The sequence below is a fragment of the Heterodontus francisci genome, chromosome 10 (genome assembly GCF_036365525.1).
Source record: "Heterodontus francisci isolate sHetFra1 chromosome 10, sHetFra1.hap1, whole genome shotgun sequence".
In the NCBI taxonomy this organism is placed as follows: Eukaryota; Metazoa; Chordata; class Chondrichthyes; order Heterodontiformes; family Heterodontidae; genus Heterodontus; species Heterodontus francisci.
The window spans coordinates 78,279,719-78,292,493 of NC_090380.1; the positions used below are offsets into that span (position 1 = coordinate 78,279,719).

At 46.4% G+C, this 12,775-nt stretch overlaps 1 protein-coding gene across 3 annotated transcripts in view; it reads left to right on the forward strand.

Annotated features, from left to right (window-relative positions):
* cfap91 (cilia and flagella associated protein 91) overlaps nucleotides 1-12,775 on the forward strand; it is a 255,903-nt gene that overhangs the window by 93,016 nt on the left and 150,112 nt on the right. For all 3 annotated transcript variants that reach the window (XM_068039945.1, XM_068039947.1, XM_068039946.1), the window contains one exon: nucleotides 11,420-11,577. In XM_068039945.1, coding sequence (XP_067896046.1) covers nucleotides 11,420-11,577 — 158 coding nt within the window. The remainder of the gene's footprint in view (nucleotides 1-11,419; nucleotides 11,578-12,775) is intronic.

The following is a 12,775-nucleotide window of genomic DNA, read 5'->3' on the forward strand; positions in this document are numbered from 1 at the left end:
TTCACCCGCACCAACCGGTATTTCAAAATCCAGCCCAATATTTCCGGTCTGGTGAAAGGTTGTCAACCTGAAACATTGGGGGAACTTTATGCAGTCTGCCGCGGCAGATTTGGTGGCATGCAGGGTGATATAATTAGGTGGGAGGTGTTTCTACAGATTCCCGATGGATATTTTAGAGGAATTAATTCGGTGGGTTTGCGGCATTCCAGGGTTCCCCAACGCGGTGGCGGATTGTAACTTTGCATTCATTTACATGCCATGAATACTCATTACCCTACCCTAGTTAGGATTTAGTCCGACCTGCTAGATTAACTGAACGGCAAGTGATATTCCCATGCCATCCAGTTCATGAATGATTTAATCTGGCAGTCAGATTTGTGCGTTGCATTTTAGGATTGTGCTCTTCTCGCTTTCACTCAGCCGTTAAACTAACGCCAGCATTGGAATGGATGTTTGCCTCCAGGCCGGCCTTGCAATGGATGTTTGCCTCGATGCCACCATTGGAATGGATGTTTGCCTCCAGGTTTGGCACCAGCAAGGATGAATCATCTTGGGATGGCAGCGATTGCATGGGCGGGAGCTGCATGGAGGAGCAGGGGAGGGTAGTTGGGGAGGGAAGGATGGGGCTGATTGGGTACACGGAGGAGCAAGGAAGGGATGTCAGGGTGGGAAGGGTGAGGTCTCGGGTGCATGGAGGAGCAGGGAAGAGTAGTCAGACAGGTCAGGGTGTGGTCTTGGGTGCATGGAGGAGAAGGGGAGGGTAGTCGGGGAGGGAAGGGTGGGGTCTCAGGAGCAGGGGAGGGAGGAGGGTAGCGCCCAGGATTTGTAGTTGGGTGCGTGAAGGAGCAGGAGAGGGAGGTGGGCAGAGTCCAGTGTTTGTAGTTGGGTGTGTGGAGGAGCAGGGGAGGGTGGGGGGCTACGTCCCTGATGTGTAGTGGTTGCTTTTGACGATGAGGCTGGCTGTGGGCGGTTGTAGGGGGTGGTGGGTTGATGTGTTCCTGTTAAAAAAACTGATGATCATGAGAGGCCTAAAAGGAGGGAGGATTGTGGTCGGCGTCAGAGCCCTGTGTGTCCCCATCAGGGTACTGGCTGGCAGAAGGTACAGTCACAGAGAGCAATTATATATGGTATGGGGGAAGGTTGAGACTTCGGGCTGGGTATTCGAGGTCATCATAGGGAGGGGTTGGGAATCTGTAACTATATCAAGGTGGATTTTTGGAGGTTCAGGGGTGAGAGTCAGCAATTGGATGGTGATGGGAGTAGCGACGGGGGGAGAGATGGCATGTATAACTTGATGATGATCGGTGCATGGTAATAGGGGGAGGTACTATGGTAACAGGGGAAGGGTGAAAGTTAAGTTGGGTGGGTCAAGGATGATGGGTGCAGGCTCGAAGGTGGCAGGAGGATGTTGGAAGGTGGGCACATTTGCCTGGTAACGCAGATGCGTTATTTTCTGGAAGAAGAATGCAAAGGACGTGTCCAATGAAGGAATGCAAGTCGATTGGGAGGAGGCAAATGATGGTAGGTGGGACCTCCTGCTGCATGCAGATGTAAGGCACATAATAGCAATCTGCTCATGACTTTCATGGTTCTGCTGAATGGCAGAAGGATAGTTTTACAACACTATTCTCACCTCAACAATTGATAAGCTGCAAAGAATTGAGTCTCGTGCATGCAATTTGTCTACTTACGCGAACAATTGCAGAGGGAGAGACTGAGCAGGGATCTTGGCGATCAAATGATAATGCCTTAGCAGGAGCAGCAGGCAGCCCAACAGGATGAGACTGCTCAGAATGAAGCCATCCAGGAAAAGCATTATCGAAGATAGACGCTGGCGTGTCATTGCATCCTCAGGACAAGGACACATTACCTTCAGATGTCAGAGAGGCAATGCCAGAGAAGCATGAGGATGTGACTTGCAATGGCGACAGAAATGTGTATGATCCTCCAGCATTACCTGCAGCTGCTTGTTTTCATTGGGAACCTCGTGCCACTTACCCTCAAGGCTACCATTGTACTCAATTTCTTTGCTACCAGGGATCAAAGGGCGACATATGTGGCATTTTGCAGTCTGCGACCCACAGGTGCATCTAAGAGGTGACCCATGCACTCTTAAGCTGGCAGCAAGGTTTATGGCCTTTGGCACCATCGTTCCTTAGAGTGCAAGGGGTGATCGACTGTACTCGTGTGATTAGAGCTCCCTGGGACCAGCCTGCTGTCTTAGTTAATCACGAAGGTTTCCACTGTTTAAACATGCAACTGGTTTGTGACCACAGGAGAAGAATCATGCATGTTTGTGCATGTTTCCAGGGAGCTGTCATAATTCCTACATTTTGAGGAAATCCTAGCTGCCAGCAGTTTTCGAGGAACCAGCCAAAGTGGAACAATGGATCTTGGGTGACAAGGGTTATCCTGTATGTACATGGTTGATGATATCAGTACATCATTCCCAAAGCTCTGCTGGAGAGGTACAATGTCACTCATGCATCCACCAGAGCCATCATTGAGCACACTATTAGCATGCTGAAAATTAGAATTAGAATTAGAATTAGAATATTACAGCGCAGTACAGGCCCTTCGGCCCTCGATGTTGCGCCGATCATCTGACCTACACTATTCCATTTACATCCATATGTCTATCCAATGACCACTTAAATGCCCTTAAAGTTGGCGAGTCTACTACTGTTGCAGGCAGGGCGTTCCACGCCCCTACTACTCTCTGCGTAAAGAAACTACCTCTGACATCTGTCCTATATCTTTCACCCCTCAACTTAAAGCTATGTCCCCTCGTGTTTGCCATCCTCATCCGAGGAAAAAGACTCTCACTATCCACCCTATCTAACCCTCTGATTATCTTGTATGTCTCTATTAAGTCACCTCTCCTCCTCCTTCTCTCTAACGAAAACAACCCCAAGTCCCTCAGCCTTTCCTCGTAAGACCTTCCTTCCATACCAGGCAACATCCTCGTAAATCTCCTCTGCACCCTTTCCAAAGCTTCGACATCCTTCCTATAATGCGGTGACCAGAACTGCACGCAATACTCCAGGTGCGGCCTCACCAGAGTTTTGTACAGCTCCATCATGACCCCGTGGCTCTGAAACTCGATCCCCCTACTAATAAAGGCTAACACACCATATGCCTTCTTAACAGCCCTATTAACCTGGGTAGCAACTTTCAGGGATTTATGTACCTGGATACCAAGATCTCTCTGCTCATCTACACTACCAAGAATCTTCCCATTAGCCCAGTACTCTGCATTGCTGTTACTCCTTCCAAAGTGAATCACCTCACACTTCTCCGCATTAAACTCCATTTGCCATCTCTCAGCCCAGCTCTGCAGCCTATCTATGTCCCTCTGTACCCTACAACACCCTTCGACACTATCCACAACTCCACCGACCTTCGTGTCATCCGCAAATTTACTAACCCACCCTTCTACACCCTCATCCAGGTCGTTTATAAAAATGACAAACAGCAGTGGCCCCAAAACAGAACCTTGCGGTACACCACTAGTAACTAAACTCCAGGATGAACATTTGCCATCAACCACCACCCTCTGTCTTCTTTCAGCTAGCCAATTTCTGATCCAAAGCTCTAAATCACCTTCAACCCCATACTTGCGTATTTTCTGCAATAGCCTACCGTGGGGAACCTTATCAAACGCCTTACTGAAATCCATATACACCACATCCACGGCTTTACCCTCATCCACCTGTTTGGTCACCTTCTCGAAAAACTCAATAAGGTTTGTGAGGCACGACCTACCTTTCACAAAACCGTGCTGACTATCGCAAATGAACTTATTCTTTTCAAGATGATTATAAATCCTGTCTCTTATAACCTTTTCCAACATTTTACCCACAACCGAAGTAAGGCTCACAGGTCTATAATTACCAGGGCTGTCTCTACTCCCCTTCTTGAACAAGGGGACAACATTTGCTATCCTCCAGTCCTCCGGCACTACTCCTGTCGACAATGACGACTTAAAGATCAACAACAATGGCTCTGCAATCTCCTCCCTGGCTTCCCAGAGAATCCTAGGATAAATCCCATCTGGCCCAGGGGACTTATCTATTTTCACTCTTTCCAAAATTGCTAACACCTCCTCCTTGTGAATCTCAATCCCATCTAGCCTAGTAGGCTGTATCTCAGTAATCTCCTCGGCAACATTTTCTTTCTCTACTGTAAATACTGACGAAAAATATTCATTTAACGCTTCCCCTATCTCCTCTGATTCCGCACACAACTTCCCACTACTATCCTTGATTGGCCCTGTTCTAACTCTTATCATTCGTTTATTCCTGATATACCTATAGAAAGCCTTAGGGTTTTCCTTGATCCTATCCGCCAATGACTTCTCGTGTCCTCTCCTTGCTCTTCTTAGCCCTCCCTTTAGATCCTTCCTGGCTAGCTTGTAACTCTCAAGCGCCCTAACTGAGCCTTCACGTCTCATCCTAACATAAGCCGCCCTCTTCCTCTTGACAAGCGCTTCAACTTCTTGAGTAAACCACGGCTCCCTTGCTCGACAACTTCCTCCCTGCCTGACAGGTACATACTTATCAAGGACACGCATTAGCTGCTCCTTGAATAAGCTCCACATTTCGTTTGTGCCCATCCCCTGCAGTTTCCTTCCCCATCCTACACATCCTAAATCTTGCCTAATCGTGTCATAATTTCCTTTCCCCCAGCTATAATTCTTGCCCTGCGGTATATACCTGTCCCTGCCCATCGCTAAGGTAAACCTAACCGAATTGTGATCACTATCGCCAAAGTGCTCACCTACATCTAAATCAAACACCTGGCCGGGTTCATTACCCAGTACCAAATCCAATGTGGCATCGCCCCTGGTTGGCCTGTCCACATACTGTGTCAGAAAACCCTCCTGCACACACTGGACAAAAACAGACCCATCTAAAGTACTCGAACTATAGTATTTCCAGTCAATATTTGGAAAGTTAAAGTCCCCCATAACCACTACCCTGTTACTCTCGCTCCTGTCGAGAATCATCTTCGCTATCCTTTCCTCTACATCTCTGGAACTATTCGGAGGTCTATAGAAAACTCCCAACAGGGTGACCTCTCCTCTCCTGTTTCTAACCTCGGCCCATACTACCTCAGTAGACGAGTCCTCAAACGTCCTTTCTGCCGCTGTAATACTTTCCTTGATTAACAATGCCACACCCCCCCCTCTTTTACCCTCTTCTCTGTTCTTTCTGAAACATCTAAATCCCGGAACCTGCAACATCCATTCCTGCCCCTGCTCTACCCATGTCTCCGAAATGGCCACAACATCAGGATCCCAGGTACCAACCCATGCTGCAAGCTCACCCACCTTATTCCGGATGCTCCTGGCGTTGAAGTAGACACACTTTAAACCAAGTTCTTGCTTGCCAGTGCCCTCTTGCGTCCCTGTAACCTTATCCCCTACCTCACTACTCTCAACAGCCTGTACACTGGCACTGCAATTTAGTTTCCCATTCCCCTGCTGATTTAGTTTAAACCCCCCTGAAGAGCACTAACAAATCTCCCCCCCAGGATATTGGTACCCCTCTGGTTCAGGTGCGATTTCATTGACTTGACCGGTCTGGAGGGCCTCTTCAGTACGCGCCACAGAGGGTGTCACGAATAATCGTCTGCTGTGCCTTGCACAACCTTGCAATTAGGCGCGGCAATGTTCTGCAGACAGAGGAACAGGAGGAACACGAGTCCTTCTCAGAGGCGAATGACTATGAAGAGGGTGAGGAGGAGGAGGACAATGACCCGTCATCGATATGCGAGACATGCAAAGGATGTCATGGAGAACCTAATTTATGCACGTTTCAGCCAACAATAAGCCACATCATCAAAGTATATTGGGAGGAGAAACATAACAATTGCCCACAGAAATTCCCTTTTGCATGCAGTCTCATTCATCTCTGCCATCATAATGGAGCGTGGCTGCTCTTTCATGTGATTAGCATTTGAAATCATCCATTTGTTACGATGAATGCAACTACACACCATTGCAAGCAGCTTTAAGTTATGGCCGTAGAAAACTAAAGTAAGGCATGACTGTATTGGAAAAAATTAATAATCATCAATAGGAAAATATCCATCATTTGAAGACTAAAGGCTAAAATTCCAATGAGATATGGACACTGGACATTTCCTGATATGCTTTGCAAGCATCATTGCGTTCCTGCCTTAGGCCTCCAAAAAACCTCTTTGTATCCATCTGTAACCAAGCAAAACATTACTGAGAGTGGATCAAATTTTGCAAGAAATAAAAATGTTTTCTTTACATTCATGAACATTTCTCCATCACCCGTGCCACCGTCGTGCTCAAAACAGTTTCAATTTTCTTTTCCTGCCACTATGTCTAGGTGCTACCCCGACATTAGCAGCTGAGGTGGAAATAGTCTGCTCAGTGTGATGCCCCATTGCTTTGGATGACCATGACGGGCGTCCTCTCGAGGAACAGGGCCTTGATGGCTCCACCCTACTGGGGGTGTGCAGCAACGGTGCTCCCATGCTGGAGGTAAGGGGGTCAGTGTCGGGGGGGAGGATGAGATACTGCATCCCTGGGGGTGTCCTGAGAGGAAGGCCCCGGGGCAGCTGGCAGCGCTCCTTCTCCATGTGCACGCACGATGGCACCTACCTGTTTCCCTGAGGGGGAGGAGCACCTGGAGGAAGGTCCAGGTTCCTCGTCCCCCTCTTACTTAGACTCTGCTGCATGGAGCCCAAGGCAACAGCAATGGAGTGCAGGTCAGATCGCATATGGCTCGGGTGGTCAACCAGACTTGCCACAGAGCTCACCAGGCTCTCGACTGAGGAAGCCATATGCTCAAATTGCTGGGACATATCAGACATCATGGCTTGCACGGACTCCTCAATGGCAAGTGTGACCTCGGGCATCTCCGACATATTTTCCAACTGGTTTTGCTGCACATCCAGCAGACTTCTCGTAGCGACAAGCAGAGGATCGTCATGAGCGCGGGGCTGAGCAAGGGCCTGGTCCTCAGCAGTACTTCGATTGTCAGAGAACCCGGCTGGCATATTCCCCCTCAGCTGCTGGGATGTGTCTGTGTCGTGCACACCAGCTTGTGACTCAGATTTGGCGACCGTGTGGATCTAGCTGCGGTGGCAGAGGTAGAAGGGGCAGGTGACTGTGCACCCTCTGGGGCATTGGCTTCTTCTTGCTCCCCAGAGGAGGATTCTTGGACCATGCAGCGTTCTGCTATTTGAGTGTGGGCACCTGCAGTGGAAACACAAACAGACGTACTTTAAGCAGGTGCTTCCTGTGAGTTTGAACAATTTCCTTCCGTGTCCACATATGGCTGCAAGAGCAGAAGAGGCACTTCATCCTTACGCCTTGTGGCTCCTGCCTCGCCATCTCCACTCGCCATGCCTCCCTCCTTCTCACGCGATATAGGATATAGATTGGTTGGAGAATTGGGCGGAGAAATGGCAGATGGAGTTTAATCCGGACAAATGTGAGGTAATGCATTTTGGAAGGTCCAATGCAGGTGGGAAGTATACAGTAAATGACAGAACCCTTAGGAGTATTGACAGGCAGAGAGATCTGGGCATACAGGTCCACAGGTCACTGAAAGTGGCAACGCAGGTGGATAAGGTAGTCAAGAAGGCATACGGCATGCTTGCCTTCATCGGTTGGGGCATAGAGTATAAAAAATGGCAAGTCGTGCTGCAGCTGTACAGAACTTTAGTTAGGCCACACTTAGAATATTGCGTGCAATTCTGGTTGCCACACTACCAGAAGGGCGTGGAGGCTTTGGAGAGGGTACAGAAGAGGTTTACCAGGATGTTGCCTGGTCTGGAGGGCATTAGCTATGAGGAGAGGTTAGATAAACTCGGATTGTTTTCACTGGAAGGACGGAGGTGGAGGGATGACATCATAGAGGTTTACAAAGTTATGAGCGGCATGGACAGAGTGGATAGTCAGAAGCTTTTTCCCAGGGTGGAGGAGTCAGTTACTAGGGGACATAGGTTTCCGGTGCGAGGGGCAAAGTTAGAGGGGATGTGCGAGGCAAGTTCTTTACACAGAGGGTGGTGAGTGCCTGGAACTTGCTGCCAGGGGAGGTGGTGGAAGCAGGTACGATAGCGACGTTTAAGAGGCATCTTGACAAATACATGAAGGATGGGAATAGAGGGATACGGTCCCCGGATGTGCAGAAGGTTTTAGTTTAGGCAGGCATCAAGATCGGCGCAGGCTTGGAGGGCCGAATGGCCTGTTCCTGTGCTGTACTGTTCTTTGTTCTTTGATATCAGAGGCCTCCTCCTCAGCAGCCTAAGGTCAGGGACCCCCTCCTCCTGTCATAACACACTTGCATTGCTAGTGGCTTCATTTCTCCTGCAACAGACAGTGCAAATTTAATGACGTGGCAAATGATGCATCACAGCCATTGCATACATGCATCAACATCACTCATTCTGCATTGGCTTTCACACGATACATCCAAACACATAAACAATGCCAATCTTCATCATTTACTGAATGGCAGTAAGGAGCTCACGCATTCGACTGCATTCCTTGTGTACCCTCTGCCTTAAAGACATAGAACCATGGAAGAAATCAATGGAGCAGCTTCGCCAGGACCACTTACCCTCGCAGATCTGAGCAAGTCATTGATTCGCTTGCAGCACTGCACCATTTTCTTCAAGTTACCCCACGGTTTGAGACTTCCTCCGCTACCTTCATTCAGGCTGCCTTGCGGAGGTGGGAGGGTCTTCAGGCTCCATCTGCAAAAAAAAAGGACCTCCAGTCTTTCCCTGACGGCCTGGAGGAGAACCTGCAGGGAGGCATGACTGAACCGTGGGGTGTAACGCTGCCTCCTGGCTGCCATGTCATTCACTTTGGCTGTAGGGAAAATAAATGATATGAAGTTGGTGGTGAGTTTCACAAAATAAGGGAGGCTAAAACATTTTGATTTAAATAAAAGCTTCAATTTAAGTTAGTCTGAAGACTAACAATGGACATGAAAGGAAGGCTGCTGCTCCTTGAGGCTGCAAGCACGGGAATGTTTTATATCTGGCAATCATGGTGCTTGGGGCAGTGATGGCGGGTTCCACCAATAAAAGGCCACCCCTGTCACATGATCCCACATGTTCCCCGTGCCCGTCGCCGCATGTCTAATTTAAATACAAAATTTCATGAGAAACAGGATGTGCAGCGGGAGCAGTAGTTACGACAACTTCCAGTCCTGCATTGAGGAACACCATGGCAGTCATAAAATTTCACCTATTAACTCTGTTTCTCCACTAATGCTGCCTAACCTGCTGAATATTTCCAACATTTTCTGTTTTTATTTCATGCTTAACTAACTGAATTGAGTTTTTGATGAGGTAACAGAGAGGGTTGATGAGGGCAATGTGGTCGATGTGGTGTGTATGGTTCCAAAAGATATTTGATAAAATGCCACATATTGCCAGGAAAGTTGAAATCCTTGAATTAAAAAGGGCAGTGGCAGCATGGATACGGTTGGCTGAATGGCAGGAAACAGAGTAGTGGTTTGTCAGACTGGAGAAAGGTGGTGTTCCCCAGGGACCAATACTAGGACCACTGTTTTTCTTGATCTATATTAATGAGATAGATTTGGGTGTATAGGGCACAATTTCAAAAGTGCAAATGGCACAGAACTGGAAAGGATAGTGAACTGTGAGGAGGATGGTGATACACATCAAGAGGACATAGACAGGCTTGTGGAATGAGTGGACATCTGTCAGATGAAATTTAACCGTGAAGTGCAGGATACATTTTGGTGGAAGAACAGGGAGAGGTAAAATAAATTAAAGGGTACAATTCTAAAGGGAGTGCAGGAACAGAGGGACCTGGGGGTATATGTACACAAGTCATTGAAAGTGACAGGGTAGGTTTAGAAAGTGTTTAAAAAGGCTTTATAAATAAAGGCATAGAGTACAAAAGCAATAAGTTATGATGAAATTTATAAAACACTCGTTCAGCTTCAACTGAAGTATTTTATTTTTATTTTATTTAGAGATACAGCACTGAAACAGGCCCTTCGGCCCACCGAGTCTGTGCCGACCAACAACCACCCATTTATACTAACCCTACAGTAATCCCATATTCCCTTATTGTGTCCTATTCTGGGCACTGCACTTTAGGTAGGATGTGAAAGCTTTAGAGAGGTGCAGAAAAGATTTATGAGAACTGTTACAGGAATGAGGGACAAGATGGGATTGTTCTCCCTAGATCAGAGAAAGTTGAGAGGCAATTTGATAGAGGTGTTCAAAATCATTAAGGGTCTAAACAGTGTAGGTAGAGAGAAACAGTTCCCATTGGCTGAAGAGTTGAGAACCAGAGGACACATTTAAGTGATTGGCAAAAGAATCAAAGGCAATAGGAGAAAAATCTTTCTAGCGCAGTGAGTTTTTATGATCTGGAACGCATTGCCTGATAGGTTGATGGAGGCGGATTCAATCATGGCTTTCGAAAGAGAATTGGAATATCATCCGAAGGGAAAAATTTTGAAGAGCTGCATAAAGGCATTGGAGTGGGACTGGCTAAATTGCTCTTGCAGACAGCTGGTAAGGGCTTGAAGGACCAAATGGCCTCCTTCGATGCTGTAACTATTCTATGATTCTATGCCTTACTTGGCACAGGCCTCATGCCCTATGTTGCTTCACGTCAGTTCCTCCTGTCAGAACAGCTTTATGTTTATTAAGAGTTTTGAGCGCTTTAAAAACATGATTAATTTTTTTTGAACCTGTTATCTTAATAGTTTGTATGGTTCAGTACTACACTGTGAAGCGCATTCACACAGTGAGTTACTGGGGGAGTTCAACATATTTTTGAAACAGAACACAGTGATGTAGTGTTATACTTTACTGGAAATATCTTAAAAGGGGCCAGAAAAGTAAAATATTGTAACAAATGTAATTGTTTGAAAGATCATTGTATATCCTTTTATAGTACATGCTATCTAATGGATGCACTGCAGCAACTCATTTAGTAGCAGAGTTAAGGTAATGGCAAACGATCCAGAGAGAGGGGTGATGGGGAGAATTTTTTTTACACAATGATTTTCCGGAATCCACTAAAATCAAATAAAAATACTGCAGATGCTGGAAATCTGAAATAAAAACAGAAAGTGCTGGAAATACTCAGCAGGTCAGTCTCTCCACAGATGCCGCCTGACCTGTTGAGTATTTCCAGCACTTTCTATTTTTATTTCTGGAATCCACTACCTGAAAGGCTGGTGGATGCATATTACAACGAAACTTTCAAAAGGGAATTGGAAATATACTGGAAAAGGTTAAAATGTAGCATGTTTGGCATTGGTCCTTTGTTACTGTATCTTCTGTCAAATGTACTGCAAAAATTCAATCAGGTTGCAACAGTAGACCTTGCATTGTGAATGTAAATAAATGCTTCCTTTTATATCTTCCACTTTTTCTTAAGGCTTCAGGAAATTCGACTAGACATTCTGATGAATTTGTTAAACCAACGTGAAGCAAAGCAACAGGAAATGAATGTGAAACGGGTTGATGCAATCTGGTCAAAACATCAGCAAAAGAAAGGAATGACTATAAAAAAGATAAGATTGGAACACATCAAAGGTACTCTTGGCTTCATTTAGATGAGCATGAGTCATTATTTCTGGTTTGACTTGTCTTTCATTTGTTCACCTTTTTTCTTGTTATTCCTCACCATCATTTCCCCTTTAACAAGTCGGACCTCTGCCAATGCCATTATGCAACTTACCTTGGAGATGTGGGAGAGTGGCCTAGGTCACCTATCTCTCTTTGTTTGCAATTTATCACTCTGTGGGAAAAATGGGAAAAAACTTGTCGAGCCATTCTTTTTTTCGTTCTTTCATGAGATATGAGTGTCGCTGGCTAGGCCAGCATTTGTTACCCATCCCTAATTACCCTTGAGAAGGTGGTGGTGAGCCACCTTGCTCAACCGCTGCTTTCCATCTGATCTAGGCTCATCCACAGTGCTGTTAGGAAGGGAGTTCCAAGATTTTGACCCAGCGACAGTGAAGGAACAGCGATATAGTTCCAAGTCAGAATGGTGTATGGCTTGGAGGGGAACTTGCAGGTGGTGATGTTTCCGTGTGTCTGCCCCCTTTGTCCTTATAGGTGGTTGAGGTCATAAGATCATAAGAAACAGGAGCTGGAATAGGCCATTTGGCCACACGAGCCTGCTCTGCCATTCAATAAGATCATGGCTGATCTGATTGTGGCCTTAACTCCACTTTCCTGCCTGCCTCTGCATAACCCTTGATTCCCTTGTAGATCAAAAAATCTGTCTAACTCAGCCTTGAAGATATTTAATGACCCAGCCTCCACTGCTCTGGGAAGAGAATTCCAAAGATTAACGACCCTCTGAGAGAATAAATTCCTTTTTATGACTGTCTTAAAATGGAGACCCCTTATTTTGAAACTGTGCATCCTAGTTCTCGATTCCTCCTTGAAGGGAAACATCTCTCAGCAACTACCCTAATAAGCCCCTTCAGAATCTTATATGTTTCAGTAAGATCACCTTTCATTCTTCTAAACTCCAATGAGTATAGGCCCAACCTGCTCAACCTTTTCTCATAAGACAACTCCTTCATCCCAGGAATCAGCATAGTGAACCTTCTCTGAACTACTTCCAATACAAGTATATCCCTCCTTAAGTGAGGAGTCCAAAACTGTACGGAGTACTCTAGGTGGGGTCTCAGCAATGCCCTGTACAGTTGTAGCAAAACTTCCCTACTTTTATACTCTATTCCCCTTGCAATAAATACCAACAATCCATTTGCTTTCTAAT